Source organism: Stenella coeruleoalba, assembly GCF_951394435.1.
Source record: "Stenella coeruleoalba genome assembly, chromosome: 13".
NCBI lineage: Eukaryota > Metazoa > Chordata > Mammalia > Artiodactyla > Delphinidae > Stenella > Stenella coeruleoalba.
In genome coordinates, this window is record NC_137159.1 from 896735 (window position 1) to 919760 (window position 23026).

The 23026-nt window shown below is 44.4% G+C and overlaps 2 protein-coding genes across 4 annotated transcripts in view; one reads left to right on the forward strand and one right to left on the reverse strand.

Annotated features, from left to right (window-relative positions):
- Nucleotides 1-4454: 4454 nt before the first annotated feature.
- SOWAHC (sosondowah ankyrin repeat domain family member C) lies at nt 4455-8967 on the reverse strand (the record flags this gene model as incomplete). The annotated part of the gene is made up of 1 exon (XM_079941600.1): nt 4455-8967. The coding sequence occupies one exon, from the start codon at nt 8965-8967 to the stop codon at nt 7297-7299; it is 1671 nt and encodes a 556-aa protein (XP_079797726.1). The 3' UTR covers nt 4455-7296.
- Nucleotides 8968-9287: 320 nt separating this feature from the next.
- SEPTIN10 (septin 10) overlaps nt 9288-23026 on the forward strand; it is a 53366-nt gene continuing 39627 nt past the window's right edge. For 2 of the 3 annotated variants that reach the window (XM_079940575.1, XM_079940577.1), the window contains exon 1: nt 9288-9371. In XM_079940575.1, coding sequence (XP_079796701.1) covers nt 9345-9371 — 27 coding nt within the window. In that variant the 5' untranslated portion in view covers nt 9288-9344. The remainder of the gene's footprint in view (nt 9372-23026) is intronic. The other variant, XM_079940576.1, reaches the window with a different exon arrangement.

Here is a 23026-nt window from a genome sequence, read left to right on the forward strand (position 1 = left end):
TACTGAAGCCTGCACTCTAGAGCCCGTGCTCTGCAACATGAGAAGCCACCGCAATAAGAAGCCCGCGCACAGCCAGGAAGAGTAGCCCCAGCTCGCCGCCAGCGTGCAGCAACAAAGACCCAAGGCAGCCAAAAACCTAAATTAATTAATTAAATAAATCTATTTTAAAAAAGAGAGAAAATTAACTTCAAAAAAAAAAAGATTATGTTCTTAAAGACATTCAACCATCTTCAACCATCACCCTTTGTAGTAGAGCAAAGGCAAGCGTCTGCCTATTCCAAAATGAGATTTCAAAATTCGGAATTAGTGGGTTACAAATTTAGAAATTTATGGTAAGGAAAGTGGTTGCCGTGTTGGTGTTTCTCCTCCAGGTCTACCTATAATCCCAGGATTATGCAGAATGGGCCCTTCCACTAGAGCTCAAGTGCTCAGACAAGTCGGTGGAGGTTGGAGAGGAAAGAGAGAAACGTAACCACACACCGCACGTTTTAGCAACTCCACCACTGGGAGCTAAGGAGATGTTCTTTCCCACCACAGATGAATTTTACCCTAGGTGAGATGGAAAGGACCAAACACCCAAAAGTCCAGTTCTATTCTTTTCCTGTGCGGAAACAATATTAAATGTGCAAGTCCAATCTGTCTCGCCCATTCGTGCTTGTCTGCGGTTTGTCTGGTCTCTTCTTCCACAGGGACAGTGCGTTCTCTGCATCACAGGGTGGTAGCATTGCCTTCTGTGCTCCCAGAGAAGTGGCACAGCTCGTGGTCCCCGTGCGGCCTGGCACCCAGCTGCCTGAGTTCAAGGCCAGGCTCTGCTGCCAACTCGCTTTGTGAACTTGGGCAAACAGCCAGTTTCTGCCATGGACTCCTCATCACGAAACGTAGATGCTAGATTTGGGGCGGGGGGAGGTGGGAGAATTAAACAGCTTACTTTTCATAAAGTGCTTAAAACCTTGCCTGGCGTACACAGCCTGCCTCCTGGGAGAACTGACGGTGTTTACAGCCAAAGAACACCCTTGGCCAGCTTTCAATCCCCGCGGTGCTGACTCAGCCTGCAGCAGGGCATGAAACTGCTGACTGCAACTAAGTAACTGCCTGGTGAATGCAAGCTCGTCATGGACTGAAGGTTTGTGTTCCCCAGAATTCGTGCTGAGACCCAAACCCCAAGCTGATGGTGTGAGAAAGTGGGGCCTTTTGGAGGGCTTCATCTAATGACGGGATTAGTGCCCTTACCAGAGACCCTCTGACGCGACAGCGGGAGGACACAGGGAACAGCCGGCCATCTGTGAACCAGGAAGCGGGCCTTCACTGGACACCAAATTTGCCGGGGCCTTGATCTTGTGCCCCCGGCTTCCATGACTGTGAAAAACAAGCTCAACTGGTAACTGTTGTTTACAAGCCACCTAGTCTACGGGATTCTGTTTCAGCAGGCCGAACGGATGAAGACAAAACTTGAAGATCACATTCGTCAATATTGGAAACTTCTGGACAAATGTCAAGGATTCTCAATTATCTTTCTAGAGTATTTAGCTCAAAGTTTCTTAGAGACCCAGAAGAATATTCTAACAGGTGCTTCCAGGTTCTTTGATCAGAGCGGCGTAAAGTTTGGTTTACAAAAAAACAACAAACTTTTACGATCCTACTTTACTATTAAACTTCATTCTAAGTCAGCCAAATTTGGGCTGAAACTTTGGTCAGAGTGGAAGGCCTAGAGCAATGTTTCTCAATACTGCATCAGTCACAGGGGTGCTTTAAAACGATCTGTTTTAGCTTTTCAGGTCCTCATGCAACCCCTGCCCAAATATTTCCAAAGGCTGAGTGTTCTACCTTAAGCGACAGTCCACGGCATGTTCAAAATGATTATTAGAAAGTTCTCTCAGCTGAAATAAACTTCATCTCCCTATTCTCTTGCTTTTTATGGTTTCACAGAATAAGTAGTCATTTGTATGCATGATAATACTTAGAATATTTAAAGCCAGTTAAAGCAGATTCTCCTAGGGATTATGTACTTGAATAAACTTGTAAGGTAAAACTCCTTATAATCAAATTTACTGTTGAAAATCTCTTAAGTTGCTTACAAAGTAAAATCCTAATAAAGCCGATTTTACCTCCAGGATTGGAATAGGTTGTTCCTTGGGCTGGGCTGCAGATGCAGGGGTTGGCTGGCAGTAGAGCCACATTGTAGGAAAAATTCTTACCTTTATTCAGTTGGAATGAATGCATATTGTTGAAATTATCATTGTGATGCAACATTATGAAACATTTCCTTAGTGTTTTCCATTAAAACAAAACACTTATTGTGTACCTTCGACATGCCAGGCATTGTGCCGGTGGGGACACTTGTCATTCATTCCCCGATAAATATGGAAGAGCAGACACTTTATTAGCTGAATGGGGAAGTCACTTCCTGAGACAAAACTGACATTTGAAGAGAAGATTGAGGAGAAAAAAGTTTGGTAACATGAAAGCAGTATACTTCAGAAAAAAGAAATCTGATAGTGTTGCAAACAACTCTGCTGCTATATCTTGAAAAACAGGTTCAGGAAGGGTCACCTTCCAGCCCTCTAATAGTAACTATTTGACTCATCATTGAAGGGACACTGGTTTGCAGCAAATTCCCAAGTACTTTTAGGATTAATTTACAAGAAACTCTAAATAATACCATGTATTTAGCAAAACAAAAAATACTTTCACTAGGAAAAATTAAAGATATCTTCATGGGGGCTCCTCAATGAATCCTTCTAAGATAAGTACTTCTAAGGAAAGAAGTCATTCTAGAAATGGAAACTAGACTTATCTTGTTTTATAAGCTGTCCTAAATTAACAGCAACAACAAAAAGCCCCAGCAGCAATCATAGCAGGATCTTCCTAAGAGGGACCAATGGTGGACAGTTACAGCAAAGATTCACAAGTCCCTCTGCCACCTGCTGAACTTGGTTAAAACAAAGATCAAAGGCAATGAGGAAATAAATTCATTAATGTCCAATGTTTGATAGATATTAAAGGAAATGGAAAAAGGCATTCCCATCTTCCTCAAGCTCCAGGCTGGGAAGGGAGGGTTTATGGTAGCTGGTGTGTGCTTGAGCCATGGGTTTTTAAAATTATTTTAAATTAATTTTTATTGGAGTACAGTTGATTTAGAATGTTGTGTTAGTTTCTGCTTTACAGAAAAGTAAATCAGTTACACTCATATATACATCCATTCTTTTTTAGATTCTTTTCCCATATAGGTCATTACAGAGTACTGAATAGAGTTCCCTGTGCTATACAGTAGGTTCTTATTAGTTATCTATTTTATATATAGTAGTGTGTATATGTCAATCCCAATCTCCCAATTTATCCCCCTCCTTTCCCCTTTGGTAACCATGTTTGTTTCCTACATCTGTGACTCTATTTCTGTTTTGTAAATAAGTTCATTTGTACCCCTCTTTTTAGATTCCACATACAAGGGATATCATATATTTGTCTTTCTCTGTCTGACTTACTTCATTCGGTATGACAATCTCCAGGTCCATCTATGTTGCTGCAAGTGGCACTATTTCATTCTTTTTTACGGCTGAGTAATATTCCATTGTATATATGTACCACATCTTTAACCATTCCTCTGTTGATGGACATTTTGGTTGCCTCCATGTCCTGGCTATTGTAAATAGTGCTGCAATGAACATTGGGGTGTGTGTATTTTTTCAAATTACACTTTTCTCCAGATATACGCCCAGGAGTGGGATTGCTGGGTCATATGGTAATTCTATTTTTAGTTTTTTAAGGAACCTCCATACTGTTCTCCATAGTGGCTGCACCAATTTACCTTCCCACCAACAGTGTAAGAGGGTTCCCTTTGCTCCACACCCTCTCCAGGCATGTATTTGTTTGTAGATTTTTTGATGATGGCCATTCTTCCTGGTGTGAGGTGATATCTCATTGTAGTTTTGATTTGCATTTCTCTAATAATTCGTGATGTTGAGCATCTTTTCATATGCTTTTTGGCCAACTATATGTCTTCTTTGGAGAAATGTCTATTTAGATCTTCCACCTATTTTTTGATTTGTTTGCATGTTTTGGAGATTAATCCCTTGTCGATCCTTTCATTTGAATTTTTTTTTTTTTAAGGTAGTGGTAGAGGTACTACCCTCTCCCCAAGCTGATTCCTCCACTACTGGTGCCCAGCTGCAGCACCTTTGCCAAAATTTGGCAATTCAAAGTGCAGAAAAGATAATGTTGTGGAAAAGCATCAAGTCTTGAGATCTTACTGTCATTGACTTTGTGACCCTTAACAGCAACAACCTTCATTCCCTTATCTGTAAATTAAGGATATATGGCCAGTGATTTAAGGGATAGAAAAAGGATCAAATAGATGCAAACTCCAAAAAGCATTGTGTGAAATGTAAAACCCCAGACAGGTAAAAATATAAAGAACTATAGCGATTTAGACAATTCACAGGAAAAATCTAGTGTGAACGTTTTATTTTGACAAAACAAACTTTACAAATTTTACATTCTAAACTCCCAAAGTTTCACTTATTTGAAAAGTAAGAGACAAGGCATCCTGGACTCCAAGATTTCAGGCATGAATAGACTAGTGCCATATTTTCAAGTTTTATAAGCTAGCTGTACTTTATACACCATAAAAGTGAAGAGAGCTGTGACAAATTCACTAGTGTCCAGTGCACCTGTAAGAAACACACCGACACACCTGGAATTTCTAACCACAGTTTCACATCAACAACCTCTGAGTAACTGACGTGCATATTTCCATTAATGGTAGGCACAACTCCACAAACATCAAATTACACAAATCACTTGCTTTTTATAATCTCGATTTGGAAATTGAAAAAATAAGAGGAACAGAGTTAAGCAGCTGCAAATGCTGCACTTACTGCACACAAGTACATCATGACAAGGAATGCTAAAAGTTCCCCCAGGAATGATTTTTGAAATTTTAAAGTATATTTTATCTGAAAAGTTGAATTCTTTAATGTGAAAAGCAAGTTAAGTATTGACTCCATCCCTAAAGATCTAGCAAGTTACAGATTCTGTGCAATTAGGCACTAACATACACATTTGAGAGATTAACACTGTTCAGTGGAACATGGAGGTGGTTCCGCAGTGTTTTTATGGTTCACTTTGGCTTCACACGTCCTTGAAACCTTAGACTCAGTGAGAAGTTACAACTTATCCCACACTAGATACAGGCAATGTGGTTATGATCCGGAACAGATGACTGCTTTTCACCTTCAAGGAACCTAATTTTGATTTATACAAAATTAGATTTTCACCCACATGTATGGATAAAAGTGCTTCTCAAATGTACATATCCCACTTCCATAATCCTAAAACAAAAGTAAAGGCACACAAATGGACAATGGTTTATATATTTTATGTGAATGTTTTTCGTTAGTCTTTAAACAAAATCAATTGCTGTCTAGAGAGGTGTGACCAACTTGTTACAAATTTCTACAACTTTGGAAATTAAAGATCTAAGAACTCTCTAAACACTGCAGTTCTGTGCAATTCATGTATTGGTTCATTCACTCTGCAATCTGTTAACTCACTCTGTCATCACTATAGGCTGCAATACTTATATTGCAGCAACTATGAGACCAAAAAGGCCAAGGGAGAAGGACGTTTTGGAATTAGTCTCCCACAAGTCGTTTTGAATCTTGTTACAAGTGAATTTAATATGCCTGTGAGCTAAATTAACAATAATTATAAAGACATTCACCCTAACATATTTGAACGAAATATAATTAAGAACCACAGTTAAACGAGTCTTTAATTTTAATGACCGATATTTTTTCACTTATATGTGAAGGGATTCAATAACCAGCAGCATTTAAATATAGAAATAGTCCCATCTATTTTCTTTTCCCTTTTATAAAGTGCTATTTTTAACTGGGTAGATTTACTAGCCAGCTTTCCAATAACTTCATTCCATGTCTCTAATAGATTCAAGGAAACACTGGAAAACTGAAAAGATTGAGTATTTTAAACATTTGCAAAACACTGCTACAAAGTATTGAGACTATGAATGTATTTCATTAGTAAAATAAAAAGTGTACCTTGGGCTTCCCTGGTGGCGCAGTGGTTGAGAGTCCGCCTGCCGATGCAGGGGACACGGGTTCGTGCCCCAGTCCGGGAAGATCCCACATGCCGCGGAGCAGCTGGGCCCGTGAGCCGTGGCCGCTGAGCCTGCGCTCCGCAACGGGAGAGGCCACAGGAGCGAGAGGCCCGCGTTCCGCAAAAGAAAAAAAAAAAGTGTACCTTATGTGAGAATATTAAGTTGATTTAATAATTACTTCACAGAAGCATCAGTTCATTAACATTTATGTCAATTTTTGTTAATAATCTAAACCAGAAACAGTTTCTGTAGGCAATTCAACTCTAAGCACTGTCAAATAGGGTCAGGCCAAGTAGAACCAACGGTTAAATTACCCCCAGAATAAAAACTCAGACAAATTCAGACTTTTGGAAAAGCAAAACAAGTTAGTGAGAATCAGAACCAGAGGTAACATTTACTTAAAAGTACCATAGGTTGCTAAAAAGTGTTTTCTTTAAATAAAAATTTATGTAGTTATTAATAATGTACCTTAATACTAAGTGCAGTGGTATTAGAGATAATTAAGAGGAAACCACACAACAGATTAACTCAAAAGTGAATGTTGCCTATTTCTTTAGTTCAGTGACCAAAGCTGAAATTGCTTTTGAAAAGAGGTGAACACTACTTACAAGTAGGGTACCAAGAGATTTCCAATTGCATTCACATTATTCTCTAATTAGTATTTGTGCATTTCAACTCTGACCTGACCTTCAGTAGCATCTTAAAATCAAATGCAATTAGTAAAAACACAGGGTAGTATGTCGGTTTGTTCACACTTACAAACACTACCAGCTTCATTACAATTTGCATTTCCTGTTGCTCTTGGAAGAGTCGCCACTATTAAAAACAGATAGGAATGTGCAATGCTCCTTACTCTGCATGGTAGCCGGCAATGTTTCAATCAAAGGGACCCTCAGTCATCAACTCTGCACCTGATTTTGATACACTTTCAGTCCTTAGAAACAGGGACTCCAGCGCAGAAGGGTGGCAGGGGGAAAAGAGGCCTAGGTCAAGGTTTGAGGAATCGCTTGGAAATCCACTGCAGCCATACTGCTAAGGAGAATTCCTCCCCATCCTTTCCAACCCCCCGAAGTAAGAATGCAGCATTTAGCTTAAGTCTTTTCTGGTCTCACTTCCTTGTCTACACCTAGTACCCTATTCCTAAGACGACAAACAAGTCTTAGAACGTTCTAAAATCATTTTTACCCAAATACATTGGACTTGGGTCTCAGTTTGAATGAGGATGAGTGGCCTTTAAAAGACCGGTCTTCCTCTTCGTCCTCCCCCTCCTCCAGGGGCTGCTCCAGGTCTCTGAAAGAGGGCGTGGTGTGGATGATCTGGGTTCGGAAGCGGATTTTGTTGAGTCTGGGTTTCATCCGCCCACTAGAGCTGCCCGAGGCTTTGCGACCCGGCTCCTTCGCTTTGCCCGCAGCCAATCCCTCGGCCAGGTGATGGTGATGGTGGTGGTGGTCCCCGCCGTCCTCCAGAGCGTGCGAGAGTCTGCCGGAGATGAGGGTCGAGGGCAGCACCCTCGAGAGCCTCCAGCGCCCTCCCCCGCTGCCCGCCGTGCTCTCGGCTTCGTCCTCGTCCAGGGCGCCCACCAGGGTCCGGATCTCCTCGGCGGTGCTCGGGCTCAGGTACTGCGAAGGCTTCTTGCCGCTGTAGTCGCGCACGTCCACGTCCGCGTCGTAGGCCCCGACCAGCAGCTTCACCACCTCCACGTGCCCGTGCATGGCCGCCAGGTGCAGTGCGGTGTAGCCGCCGCTTGTGCGCGCGTTAATGTTCACCGGCAGCCGGTGCTGGCCCGCGAAGCGCACCAGCAGGGCCAGCAGCTCCTGCCGGCCGTGCTTGGCCGCCCAGTGCAGGCAGGTGAAGCCGGTGATGAAGTCGCGCTTGGCCAGCAGGCCGGGCTCGCAGGCCAGCAGCCCCTCTAGGCTGTCCCAGCGGCCGTCGGCGGCCGACAGCATCCACGCGTGCTCCAGCGGGTCCAGCGTCAGCGCGCCCGCGCCCTCCTCCTCTGCCGCCGCGCCGTCCGCGCCCCCGGGGCCGCGCCGCAGCTGCGGGGAGCTGCCCGCCGCCTCCCGGGGCGCGGGGCGGCCGGGCCGCGGCGCATCGCCAGGCACCTCGGGCCGCGCGCCCTCTTCCGTGGGGCCGCCGCGGGGCCGCCTCCCCGGGGGCGCGCTCGGGGCTTCGTCCGCGGGGTCGCAGGGGTCGGCGGGGTCTGCCGCCGAGTGCCCCGGCTCCCTGAGGCGGCCGCTGGCGCGCTGCTCGGGCGTCCCGCCCAGGGCGCCGCCGACGGGCTGCTCCAGCTCGGCCTGGTCCCGGGCCCCGCACTCCACTGGACCCTCCATCCGTGGCCGCGCACCTGGCCGGCTCCGCACCGACGCGGCCGGCCCCTCCTCAGGCCCCTCGGGCGCCGCAGCGGCCTGACTAGCCGCCACCGCCCCCCGGCCGCGCCCGCGGACACGCCCCCGCCGGACGGACACGCCCACTTCCGGCCTTCTCACTGGCCGCCTTATAGCTCCCGCGGGCCCCGCTCCTGTCCGACCCGCCCCCTTCCAGTCCCCGCGCAGGCCGCAATCAGTGCTCTCCCCGGAGAACACGCCCTGGCTCCACCCACTTCCGGCCCGTGAGCGGTCCGCAATGGCCGCTCCTGCCAGGGGACACGCCCAGACCCTGCCCACTTCCGGCGCCAGCTGCGGCCGCAATCTGTGCTTCAGCCCCGCCCCGGCGGTCGGAAAAGCAGTGTTCGCTTTTCCGCGCGTCTTTCTCCTAGCGTCCCGAGTGTGCTCCATTCCCTCCCCGGCACTAACTGGTGGTTCTCTAAAAGGTCCGGGCACTCCTGTGACAGGCCCGCTTCGCGCGCGCGGCATCTGGGCGCGGTGGAGACGCGCAGCCCGCCCCGCCACCCAGCTCACTGAGGCCGCTGGACCCTTCCTCTCATTTCCCCTCCCCTCCCTCTTGGACCCCTGCCCGCCGCGCCATCCGCCCGGACCCTACGTCACTGAGACCACGGGACCCCTCCCCTCAGCTCCCCTCCTTTCCCGACCGGACCCCGCCCCGCGCCATCCCGCCCGGCCGTCTACGTCACTGAGGGCGCCGGACCCCTCTCCGCCGCTCCTCCCTTTCTCCCTCCCGTCCGCCCCCTCCTGTCCCGTCCCGCCCCCAGCGCCCCTCAGCCGCCGGACGCGCCATTCGGCCGGCTGCAGCCGCATCGCTGGCCCTCCGCCCGCCCAGCCCCGCTCGTACCATGTCTTCCGAGGTGGCGCGGCACCTGGTGAGTCCCCCGCCCCCCCTCCCCGGGACCCCCGCCTTCCTGCCACGGCCCCTCCCGGCGGCCGAGGCTTCGCGGGGCTTCCCGTCTACCCTGAAGTTGAGTCTGAAGCGGGGGCGGTTTCTGTAACGGTCCCGAACGCGCGAGAGCGGGCCGGTGGCGGGCTGGCCCACTGACTCGGCCTCCCAGGCTTATAGAAGCCCCCCATTTTACCCAGTATCGACCTCCTTGGGATTGGAGCCTTTTTCTCCCGCCTTGGCGCCCTTTTCTGTTAAAATAACTGATGTGGCTGATTTGTTCGGTGTTCTCTACCTTTCAAGTCCCTTTTATGCACTGATCTTATTTCAGAGTAAGCCGTGGGATGGTCACAGTTGTGTCCTCGGCCATTCCAAGCTGTTCCTTGCCCTTTTCACTCTCATTCTCTTGTGAGTGCCGTGGAGTTTTCCAGACGCTATAAGTTGTGGAAGGACCACTTGCCTTTTGAAAATTTTGTTTTAATCTCTGATACTACAAATATCAGTGGTCGTAATCCTTGTAAACAAAAACTCTTCGGGGGGGCCACAACAGCGAGAGGCCCGCGTACCGCAAAAAAATAAAAAATAAATAAAAAATAAGGGAATCAAAAAAAAAACTCTTCGGGGGCCTGAGACCAAAAAGTTTGAAAAGTGCTGGTCTAAGCAGTCTCCCAGATTAAAAGTTTAGGTTGTGGGGACCTGAGAGGTTGGGTGATGTTCCCAAGTCACACAGCCCGTTTGTTTGATAGAGCCTGGAGGAGGGTTTTTGTCCTGATTCGGCCCAGGTCTCTTTCCTCTGTGTCCTGTCGTTAGGGAGGTCTCAGCTTTCCTGTCTGGACTGCCTTGTTACCGTTGCTGTGTTTGTGTGCACGTGTGGGTGAGGAAAATGTGTTTTAAACTCTTTGCTTCAGAGTGAAGTTCAGTCTTCAGAATTAAACTTGGGCTGGAGAGAGTTTAATCATTTAATTGATGGTGGATTTCTTGTCAGTTGCTGTGCTTATTTTGCAATAAGTTTACCTTTAATTAAACTTTTTGAGATAATTGTAAATTTTTGTGCAACTGTGAGAAGTAACAGAATTCCCCAGCACCTTTTACCCAGTCTTCCTTAATAATAACATGCTGCCAACCACAGTGAAGAGCACATCCAGGACACTGACTCTGCTGTGTGAGGACGGGGCTCTCCTTCGCCCCAGGGCCCGTCGCTGCCCTTTTGTAGCCACAGCCACTTCCTTTCCACTCCACCTCCTCCTTAGCCCCTAGCAACTACTGCAGTCTGTGATTTCTGTAAGTTTGTCATTTCGAGACTGATATATAATGGGATCGCCCAGTGTGTAACCTTTGGGGATTGGATATTTTTCACTCAGCAGCGTCCTCTGGAGGTTCATTCAGGTGTCGCAAGTATCATTAGTTTGTTCCTTTTAATTGCTGAGTAGTATTCCAGGGGGTGGATATACCACACTTTGAAGGACACCTAGGTTGTTTCCAGTGTTGGGCTGTTATGAATAAAGCTGCTTTAGTAATGTAGCATGAGGAAGGTGTAAGTCGTCAGTTCTCTGGGATTCACATGACAGTTGCATGTTTAGTTTCATAAGAAACTGCCGAACTCTTTCCCAGAGTTTCTGCACCGTTTTTCATTCCCGTCAGCAACGTATGCAAGACCAGTTTTTCCACATCCTCCCCAGCGCTTGGTGTTCCTGTTTTTTTATTTAGACCTTCCGATAGGTATGTAATGATATATTGGGGTTTTAACTTGCATTTTTCTAATGTGCTTGTTTGCCATCTGTATATTCTCCAGTGAAATGTCTCTTCATTTCTTTTGCACATTGTCTAATTGGATTTTTTTTTACTGCTGATTTTAGACCTTTTTAAAATGTATATTCTAGACACCAGTCCTTGCAAATGTTTTTCCTCATTCTTTGTGGGTTTTTTTCATCCTCTTAAAGAATTTTTTGCAGAGCAAACATTTTTAAAAGTTTTGATAACATCCATTTTATCAGTTTTTCGTTATACGGATTGTACCTTTGTGTCAAGTCTAAGAATCCATTGCCTAACTCAAAATACCAAAGGTTTTCTCTAATTTTTTTCCTAACAGTTCTATAGTTTGTTTTACATCTAAACCTATGACCCATTTTGAGTTAATTTTTGTATAAGATACAAGACTTAGGTCAAGGGTCATTTTTGGCTTATGGATGCTCCAGCATTTGTTGAAAAGGCTATCTGTCCTCTCTTGAATTGCTTTTGCACTTTCGTCAAAAATCAGTTGAGCGTGTTTGTGTGGATCTCTTTCTGGGGTCTCTGTTAGCATGCAGTCTTGATTCCTGTAGCTACATAAATAAGTCTTGAAATAGAGTCGACTGATGCTTCTCACTTTATTCTTATATTTCAAAAATTTTTTTGGCTATTCTGGTTTCTTTGCCTTTCATTATAAATTTTAGAATAGTCTTGTCTACCTACAAAGAATTTTGCTGGGATTTTGATAGATATTACATTAAGTCTACATATTAGTTTACGGAGAGGGATTTTTAAACTTACAGATTTCAATTCCTTACTAGTTATCTGGCTATTCACGTTATTTCACATTGGGTGAGTTGTGATGGTGTGTGGTTTTGTGATCCATTCCTTCCAAGTGGTCAAATTTCTGTGTATGGAGTTGTTCATAATATTATCTTATTATCCTTTTGATTTCTTCAGTCTGTAGTGACAGTCCCTGTTTCATTCCTGATATTGGTAATTTGCATCTTCTGCCTTTGTCAGTCTTGCTAGAAGTTTGTCAATTTCATTTATCTTTTCAAAGAACTATTTGTTTCATTGGTTTTTCTCTATTATTTTTATATTTTCAATAAACTGATTACTGATCTTATGTTTATTTCCTTTGCTTGCTTTTGGTTTATTTCGCTCTTCTTTTTCTAAGTTCTTGAGGGGAGACCTTAGATCACTGATTTGAGACTTTTCCTCCTTTCTAATATAGGCACATGGTGTTAATGAATTTCCCTCTCAGCAGGGCTTTAGCTGTGTTCCACAGATTTTAGTATGTTGTATTTTCATTTTCATTCTACCTTTAGTTTTTAAAGAGCTCTGTGTTAAATCTCACTTGAAACTCTTCAGATTTTCAGACCTTTTTTTTTCATAGAAGAGGACATTAAGACTCAAAGATATGTTGTACAACACAGGGGGTATAGCCAGTATTTTGTAATAACTGTAAATGGAAACTGACCTTCAAAGGTTGTATTAAAAAGACTCAGGGAGGTTTAGTGCATGCTCAAGGAATCACAGCTAGTGATGATGAGGTCTGCTTTGGGCCATATTGTGCCTGCCACTGTCTCCACATGTCCCCCATTAGTAATTGCATAAGTTTTATGATTCAAGAGATCTTGACTGTATAGTTATTTATTGCTGACTCTGATAGTGGATCTTGTGATGACGTTGACTACCTTTTCCTGTCTCTTGAGAAACACACTCATAATTTTCTGCTTCTTCAGACTATCCTTACCAAAGCTTTTAAATGGTGTCCAGATCTTTTCAATTTCAAACTGCCTCTGTCATTTCCTGTTTCAGATGCTATACTTTTGAACTCTTATGTTTCTTTTTCAGTTATCATTCAGTGAGGATAATTTTTTTATCTTAGAAGCTTCCCTCATTTGTTTTACTTTCTACCTTGAAGTTGTGACTTTTAATTCTTCTCTTTTATGTCCTGGAGTTAATTACCGTCTCAGTGTTTCTGATCTGGAGAGACATCCCTTCCCACTGGTCCAGCTCCTGTAATCATCATAAGATAGTGAAAGACCGAGTTCCTGGCCCATCTTCTCTGAAGCTTACCCAGAGCACTTTAACCTGTGGCAGTCTGTTGTACTGCTTGTTTGCCACTAGTCATGTGCTTCCTTGCAATACCTCCTAACTTATGTTTTGTATTGTTACTTAACTTTTCACATCAATTAAATTTTAGTGAACCTTGCATTTCCCCCCCACCCCCTAAATTAAATGATCTGTCTTCAGGAAAAGCAACCTGTAATATTCTTTGTATCCTCCGTAGCCATGATTATACGTCTTTGAGGACCGGTGTTGAATATTTTTTATATGGGAAGTATGTTCACCTTGAATCATTTTATTCTTGTTGAATGTTACACACATCAGTTATAAGTTCTTACGGGCAGCTAGGAGCTGTTAGTCTGCATTTATGTTCTAACGAGGCTCCACCTTCCTCCAAGCTTTTGAGGTTTTTCCATGCTGATTTTGATCCTAACACAGTTCCAGACTGTAACTGTTTGTGTTGGTTATTTATTTATTTATTTGGGTGTGTGGGAAAGGAGAAAGAGGGTGTTTTAAATTTTTGTAGTTTACTACAGAATAGACTTACTCTTCTCAAGAATATTTATTATCCCTTTATTTTTTATCTATCTATCTATCTATTTATTTATTTTTGGCTGTGTTGGGTCTTTGTTGCTGCATGCAGGCTTTCTCTAGTTGTGGCGAGCAGGGGCTACTCTTTGTTGCAGTGCACGGGCTTCTTGTTGAGGTGACTTCTCTTGCGGAGCACGGGCTGTAGGTGTACGGGCTCAGTAGTTGTGGCTTACAGGCTCTAGAGCACAGGCTCAGTAGTTCTGGCTCACGGGCTTAGTTGCTCTGTGGCATGTGGGATCTTCCTGGACCAGGACTCAAACCCGTGTCCGCTGCATTGACAAGTGGATTCTTAACCACTGTGCCACCAGGGAAGTCCCTGGCCCTTTATTTTTAACCATACTAAATTAATTTTCTCTGCTTAAGATTTTAAGTATTCCTAGTACAAAATACCTGATTCTCAAGGCTTTTTCAATGAGAATAATTTTTACACTTCCTTTTGATCATATCTGGGAGAAAGTCTGATTTAGATGATGCTTTATTTTAAAATTTTATTTAACACCTTTTACAATTTGTGTCTACCACTGATTTGAAGATCACGGAAATAAGCAGCTCACAGTCTCAATAACAAAACCACAAGATTAAAACTACCATTTTAAATACCTTCAAAACCAATCATGATTTAGTATGCTTAGAATTTTTTATTACTTTTAGTAAATACGCATATTCTGCTCGAGTGTTCTTCCTGTCTTTGAAATTTTGTATTTGGCAGTTACACTTATTTGAAATTAACTACTTTCTTTGTATTTCTCAAAAAGTCCGGAGATTTCTTCATTGAGGATCTAGCTGAAGCAGTTTAGATACAATAGAACTCAAGGTTCCTTACACTATGTGATTCGTTCCAGAACTAGTCATTGTAAAGGTGAACTTTTGTGTGCTAATCTTAAAGTTGTCCAGAATTGTGTTTTGATGGCCCCTTTTTCCTCATTTGTTTTGGTTAATTTAAATAATGCCACAGGGATGTACAAGCTCCCTTTTGGCTATCTGCAGGCTTTCCCTGTCAGAGGCAAATGAAGGTGTGTGGTTAGACTTTTACCAGCTTAGGGAAGCTCTGAGCCCTGGGTTTTCTGGAGCACTTCCAAGGACAGGATAATTTTAGACCATGTGTTTGGAGCATCTGTTTTGAGAAACATTGTGACCATATTCTCTCAGGAGCCATGATTGACTACATTCTAGAATTTTCAGATTTCTTTCAGTCTGCCTTTTCTGACACTAGAAAAATTTAAATTATGGAATAACTAAATTGTTGGGGCAAATTAAAAAAAATGAACCGGGTATTGAGACTACAAAAGGAAGGTAGAGTCAAACAGAGCATGTGAAAGATTTTTGAAATGCAGCCTTTGGGAGAAATGAAGTGGAGGAAAATGAACCTAGGTGTCAGAATTTCACTCCCATTTCTTTGTGTTATGAGGGAAGATGCTTGGAGATGCAAGTAAGTGGAAGTGGCAGCTGTGCCATAATGAACATGGAGGGCTGAGGCTGTGGAACCTCTGTTAGGGGAGAGGGATAAAGATACACCCTCTCAGCCGTGTTCCATTTAAGGCCATCCGGAATCTTTTCCTGTTGAAACAATCCTAAATACTCTGACATCTAGGCCTGAGACAACGGACAGATGGAAATGTAAGCATATGGCAGTTGAGCAGAGGTTGCATGGTAGTCATTTAGTTCACAAAGTATGTGTTTCAGAAATACTTATTAACAGAAGTAGAAATTATATAGGAGGAATAGGGTTGTTTTCTGGGATGTCAGACCTGAGTAAAACAACTGAAGCAAGTATTAAAATTATGACATATGCTGAAAAAATAAAATATGCATCGTGAGGCATAAGAAGGAGTTAAGGTTGGGGGAAAGGAGAAGAGGCAGTTTCTGTTTGAGACGTGTGTGCGGAGGGACCGGGAGGACGGGCTGGCCCTGCAGGTTCCTGCCAGGTGTGATGGGGTCCCCGGCCCCTCCAAGCCAGTTTCAGGCAGCCTGGCGTCACACAACCACAGGGCTTATCAAAGATGAGGTGCAAGAACTGTGGGACGTCTTCTCTGGTTTCCTTTCCCTTTCCTCTGAAGAACCGGATCAAGGTTATCCTGCCCTCTATTCGGACCATGTTTATGGAGACAGTGAGGAGTCCTTTTGTTCTCATTAGACAGTGTGATTGGTATGTGTAGGAAGAGGCCATAAGTAATGAAATGCTAGGTAGAGAGTATATTGATGGATACCATAAATGTTTTGTGAGTGGTCTGTACTCGTTTTTTCATGGACAAATGTAAGTTGTGCACAGTGATATTTTTGCTTAGTTGAGTGTATACTAACTGGACTGTTACTTTGCGTTATTAATTAAGCCAGGATTGCTTGAATGATTTTCAAACATTAAAAGATGTCTTTGTTATAAAGGAGCTTTGTTTTAAGATGAGTTATTAACTGGGACCGTCCTGTATGTGTAAGTGGGAAATTGTCCTCATTGGCAAATTGGTAGCTAGGATGCTCAGTCTTCAGGGCAGTGACTCAGGGCTTCAGAAACAAAGGCATTGAATTCTCCTCACCAAGTCTCCTCTTGTGAAAGTATAACTAGCTTAGGGAAGGTTAGTCAGAGGTCACTTTCCTAACCGCTGGTGAGATCTCGGGAACCGAGAAAGGAGTTTGATTAGCAGTGAAAACAGGTGGGCAGTTGATTTAGGACCAACCTGGGTGAAGAGACTGGAGCGCAGGGCAGCGTGGAGAGAGCTGCGGAGGAAGGTGGGAAATGCTGCATGCAAACGTGGCCTGTTTCAGTCTTTTGTCTAGAGCAGTAATTATCATTTTTCATTATTGCCCTTTCTGGAGAAAAATGAAATTTAAATCAAATTTAGTTAATTAATAACATTTAATTAGTCTTATTAAATTAATTGATCCAATTAATTAAGTTTTCCCTAATGAGAGGAATTCAGTACTAAAGAATAAATTTTTTCAGATAGGGTTGATTGAGCTGTGGAGGTCCACAAACCACTGATTTTTTTTTTTTTTTGGTCCCCCAAGAACCAATTTCTACCACCTTTGTGGTGAGGGGATACCCCCCATTGAGAATGCATGATCTAGAGTTAGTTTTTCTAGGAATAGGGCAACAGGTGTACTTTGTCTGCTGATGGATTTGAAAACTTAGTCTAAGACTGTAAACCGTCTGTACATTATGGGTTAAATAAGGCATTTGTGAACCTACTCAGGACCTTAACTGTAGTGTTGTTTCTATGGAAACTGTATTCTAGATCCAAAAAGCTTACTAAAATGAACTTTTGGAAAATACAACCTATATGTGAGATGGTGATTTGTACTGGTTTTAAATTTATATAAAGAGTGAGGCCTTTTTGCCAAAACTCAATATTGAGCTTAGTATTAAAGGAAGAGATGGCCATGGATCAGCAGAGAAGTAATATTTTAGGCAGGAAGAAGATTCTTCATCTCAGACTCAGCCTGTATACTCAATCTTAAAATATCACGAGATGCCTTTCAATTGTATTTGCCAATCATGAAAAAAATAGCTTTAAAATTTAATGTATATTTTTAAAAAACTAAAGGAAACTTTAACCATTATTTTCAACTTATTTAGATGAATCTTTACTTTTTTAGTGGTCTGGTAATCTCTAAAGATCTTTGCAAACACTAAAGTATTCAAGGTATATTTTTGTCTGGGACACCACTGGGGTAACTGAATGCTCCCCGTGCTAACATGCATTCACTGGGGCAAGTGCTTGACTTGCATTATCACATTTCTCCTCCCGACTCCATGAGCCGAGTACTGTTATCTCCGTTTTGGGGGTTGAGGGTTAACTCTCTCAAAATTTGTTAACAGACTGTCTCTTGTTTTTCTCCTGTTGTGCTGGTGCCTCTTTGGCCCGGGCCCTGGCACATGGCTTTGGCAGTTGCTTAGTGCTCCCGACCTTTGTATCTCTTGCCACCATAAGCAGTTAGCTCCAGCAGCCCTCTTTTTTAAATTTATTTTTATTATTTATTTATTTATTTTTGGTCGCATTGGGTCTTCGTTGCTGCGCGCGGGCTTTCTCTAGTTGCGGTGAGTGGGGGCTTCTCTTCGTTGCGATGCACGGGCTTCTTATTGCAGTGGCTTCTCTTGTTGCAGAGCACGGGCTCCAGGCGTGCAGGCTTCAGTAGTTGCGGCGTGCAGGCTTCGGTAGTTGCGGCATGCAGGCTCAGTAGTTGTGGCTTGCGGGCTCTAGAGCGCAGGCTCAGTAGTTGTGGCACACGGGCTTAGTTGCTCCGCGGCATGTGGGATCTTCCCGGACCAGGGCTCGAACCCGTGTCCTCTGCACTGGCAGGCGGATTCTTAACCACTGCACCACCAGGGAAATCCCAGCAGCCTTCTTAAGCCATACATTTACACTGATGTCATGTTAACCCTTCTCTCTTGTGACCTCGGTCATTGAGACAATTTCTAGGGGCTCTCTGTTTCGGGAAAAGATAGGCTGCTTGTCATATAGTAACAGAGATTCTGTTGTGTGGAAAAGAATTACAATTTACAGTTTCCACATGACTCTGAGAGCCAAAAGAACCTAATACTTAACTGTAATTTGAACAATTGGAGAGACTGTTTTATTCTCATTGCATATTTGCATATTTTGTTGAGTATTTTCTTTTTTATTGCTTCTCACAAATAATCATACATGTATCATCTAAATCATTTAGTTTGTCTGCAGATATTCTGTTTTTGTTAGCTACTGCTTTCCCATGTATTGATTACTTACTTAAAAATTTTTGTTATATCTTTAAGAATTAACTTTTTTATTAAGCTATAATTTATGCACAGTGAAATTTACTTTTTTAGTACAAAGTTTCATGAGTCCTGATGAATACATACAGTCATGTAACCACAACCACAATGAAAAATAGAGAACTGTTCCAGCATCCTCCACCCCACATTCCTTGGTGCTTCTTTGTAGCCCTCCTCCTAGTCTCTATCACTTTTCTGCCCCTATTTGGGCTCAGTAGTTGTGGTTTGCAGGCTCTAGAGCGCAGGCTCAGTAGTTGTGGCGCACAGGCTTAGTTGCTCCGCGGCATGTGGGATCTTCCTGGACCAGGGATTGAACCCGTGCCCCCTGCATTGGCAGGCGGATTCTTAACTACTGCACCACCAGGGAAGCCCGGTAAGTGTGTTTTAACCTTATAAACTGCCAAACTGTTTCTCAAAATGTTTGTGCCAAAATTTGCATTCCCACTAACAATGGTTCTGCATCCTTGCCAGATAGTTTTTTTTTAAGTCATTCTGATGGGTATGTAGTGATACCTTGTGTTTTAATTTACATTTGTCTAATGACTAATGATGTTGAGCCTCTTGTCATGTGCTTATTTGCCATCCCTATATCTTTGATGAAGCATCTGTTCCAATTTTTTCCTGTTTTTTTAAATTGAGTTATTGTCTTTTGAGTTGTACACGTTTTTAAAAATAGATATTTCTGACATAAGTTCTTCATGAGATAAATGATTTACAAATCTTTTATCCAAGTATGTGTCTTGTTTTTTCATTCTCTTAACAGTGTGTTTTGAAGAGCAGAAGTTTTTTAGTTTATTAGGTTCAGTTTATCATTCTTCTCTTGTGGATCATGCTTTGGGTACTGTAGCTAGGAAATCTTTGCCTTCCTCAGACGGAAGCTCCTTGACTGGAGAGGAGGAGCCTCTGTGGGGGACGTAGGGAGGAGGGGACCGGCAGCGGGGGGCTGTGTGTGGAAGCTTCCTGTGGTTCACAGACACCTGGCAGCACAGAGCCCCGAGGGGAGGTGGTCGCCACTCCCCATCATTCGCTCTCATCCTGGAAAGTTCCGGGCTTTGACTCTTACGGGCCTGGCATACTGTATGCTCACCGCCTCTGTTCAGCCATCTCTGAAACGCCTCCTGCCGCAGGGCCTGATGGATCTCCAGCGAGTGACCTGTGTGATCGCGGCCCATTTCAGCCTCCCGCCTCCTCTCCTTCAGTGTCCTGCTCTCCACCCTACTTTAGCCTCACCTTCTAGTGGGGAGCACCTTGACCTTGTCATCATCCATAAGGGCACCCCTGAGATCTCAGTCTGACCACACCTCCCCTCTTCCTGTTCACTCCACCAGCTGCTCCCGGTCCCACGGTTCTCTGATCCCGCCACCTTTCCCTTCCCCTCACATCCTCCATGCCCTCTTGTCCCTTCGTGGCACGTCTCAGCCGCCTCTCTCGCTTCATCGTTCTCCCCCGGCAAACCCACACCGCCTGCAGTCAAGCGGTGCCGGACTCCGCGCCTGCGTCCTCACAGCTGAATGCGATGGGGGAGCATCGTGCTGAGTTGTCTTCCTTCATGTCGTGACCACTCGGCTCAAGAGGCCTTGATGCTGCCGACAGACTGTACTGCATGTTCCTCATTCATTCACCGGCTCATCCTTCTAGGTCGAGGGTTGCCAAACATTTTCTTTAATGGGTCAAATAGTAAACATTTTTGGCTTTGCGAGCCATGTGGTCTCTGTGTACATTGTGTCCTGAAAGCAGCCGCACACGGTCGGTCAAGGAGTGGGGGTGGTACTCGTTCTCTTCCAAAGCTTTCTTCCAGGACTCCATACTTCTCCGGATTTCTTTCACCCTCTTTGACTGTTCCTTCTCAGTCAGTTGGACTGATTACTCCCAGTGCCCCAAACTTGAAGTGTCAGAGTCCCCCCAGGGCTCAGTTCTGGGAGCCCTCTCTTTTCTAAGCACCTTCACTCCCAGGGTGACTCACCTTGTCCCACAGCGCTGAGGACTTGCCATGTATAGATGACGTCACAGTTGTTACCTCCAGTCCGGGTATCTCTGCTCTGTCCACTTGAGCATCCTGCTGCCTACTCAGGACCTTCACTTGAGCGTCCAGCAGGCATCTCCAGTTCAAGGAGAGCCGCCTTCCCTAACCCCTCCTTCTGCGGTCTTCCCAGTTCCAGGAAGGGAAGCTCCCTCCTCCCCGGTGTTCAAGCCCAGAACTTTGGGACCGTTCTCCACATCGCTCCACATTCTACACTGAGCCTTCAGCAAGTTCCGTTGGCTCTGCTGTCGAGGTGGATCCAGAATGTGCCCACATCTCACCTCTTCCACCGCTAACAGACTGCCATGGGTTAATGCAGTAGCCGTGCACCTTGTCTCCTTGCTTCTGCCTTGCCATCCTTCAGTGTCCTCTCAACACAGTAGCTGTAATGAATCTTTTACTACAAAGATAACTCACGTCCCTTTATGCTAAAAGCCCTTCAAAGCCAAGTTCTTCAGTACGCCGTGGGAACCCTGTGAGGTCCGGCACCACTCTGCCTTTCTCTCCCTCTGCTGCTTCGCCTGCTTGCTGTTCCAGGAACCCAGGAGCGCACACAGCTGCCACATCTTTGCAGGGGTCCATTCCCTCTGCCAGGAATGCTCTTCCTCCTGGTGCCCCTTCACCGCTCTGCTCCCTGTGCTCCTTCCGGCCTTCGCTGAGCTGCCGTCTCCCCTGTAACCACCCTGCTCAGAGCGGTGCCCCTGAGCCATGCCTCCGCCTCATTTCCTACCCCCATCCCCCTCTGCTGCCTTATTGTTCTGTGCTGCACTTATTATTCTCTGTTATCACATCAGAGCATGTGTTTTACTTTGATTTTTGCCTTTCTTCCCCTAACTGGAATGGAAGCTCCATAATGACTTCATGTGTTTTCTTCTATTTTATTAAGTTATTCAGCCCCAGGGCCTCGGACAGTTCCTGGAATATAGGAGGCACTCAATTCATATCTGTTAAATAAATGCATTTTTATAGATATTTGAGGAAGACATATTCTTTTTTCTACATTAGTCGTTGTTAAATTCACATAAGTAATAATATATATATATTTTTTTGCGGTACGCGGGCCTCTCGCTGCTGTGGCTTCTCCCATTGCGGAGCACAGCCTCGGGATGCGCAGGCTCAGCGGTCATGGCTCACGGGCCCAGCCGCTCCGCGGCATGCGGGATCTTCCCGGACCGGGGCACGAACCCGTGTCCCCTACATCGGCAGGCGGACTCTCAACCACTGCGCCACCAGGGAAGCCCAAATGATAATATTAATGGATATCAAGAAGAAAAGGAAATATTCATTCTCTTCCCTTTAGAATCAGACTCTATACATGCTTGCTCATATGTATAATTTTTACTTGTAACCATGGTGTCAACAAAATCTTATATTCTTTTCTTGCCAGTTAATATCACATATAATTTCTCTTAATTTTCATAATTATTGCTTCTAATCTTTGTAAAAATATTCCCTGTAGCCAGTATTTCAGTATAGACTCAGTATATGCAACTTCATCCTTCCTTTTGAAGATTTATCTTTTTCTGACTTACAAAAATGGGATAATAACTTCTAAACTGTTACTAGTAATATAGTATTAACTAGTATAGTATTAACTATGTTCTGTGTGAAAAGTAAACCTGACTGGCCTAGTGAGTTGGGCTGGATTTTTAGTGCTCTTATCTATGTGGAAGAGTACAAGTCTTATGGAATCAGGGGACACTTTAAGGCAAATGGGAACTACCACTGTATTTGTTTTTAATAACCCTGTAAAAATTTCCCTAGATTTATTTTACACTTGACTAAAGATGCCAGTGATTAGGTGGAAGCTCCTTGAGGGATCCGGGGCCGTAGGAACCTTAAACTCAAATTTTCTTTCCTGCTAAGCACTGCGGCCTATCAGTTTACCTTTGTCTGAAAGGCGTGGAGGTGCTCCTGGCCTCACTGGGAGGCTGAGGGAATGTCCCACCCTGCTGCCTTCTGCTGTCCTCCTCGCACTTAAACTGAAGCCGCCTTAGGTTACACTGCACTTACTGCAGCTTCCAGCCACGCCAGGGGTGCGCTCATGCTTTTGCACACATTGACTCCTTTACGTCCTTTTCTCCTTCGCTAGGAAAATTCCTATTTCTCCCTCAAGGCTCAGCTCAAGCCTTTCTTGGCAGTGCCATCTCTAACAGTGCAGGCGTCATTTCACCACAAGCCACTCCTGTGCCCTGTCCATAGTTGTATGCATGTCTCCTACCTGTGCTGAAATTCAAACCGCAAAGATATGACTTATTCACCTTTGAGCCTCAATGCCTGGGGTCCTGAAAATGTAGGTCTTTTAGTAAATACTGTGTATATTTGTGGAATAAACGAAAAGCAATGTATATTGATATATTTCTCACTTATTTCTGAGTATTCTTTTCTTCCCCAAATGTTCCTTGTCAATTTTAAGTCCTTTAAACAAGTTTTTCTGCCTTCCCCTGTCCTAAGTAATTGACTTCTCAACTTTGATTGG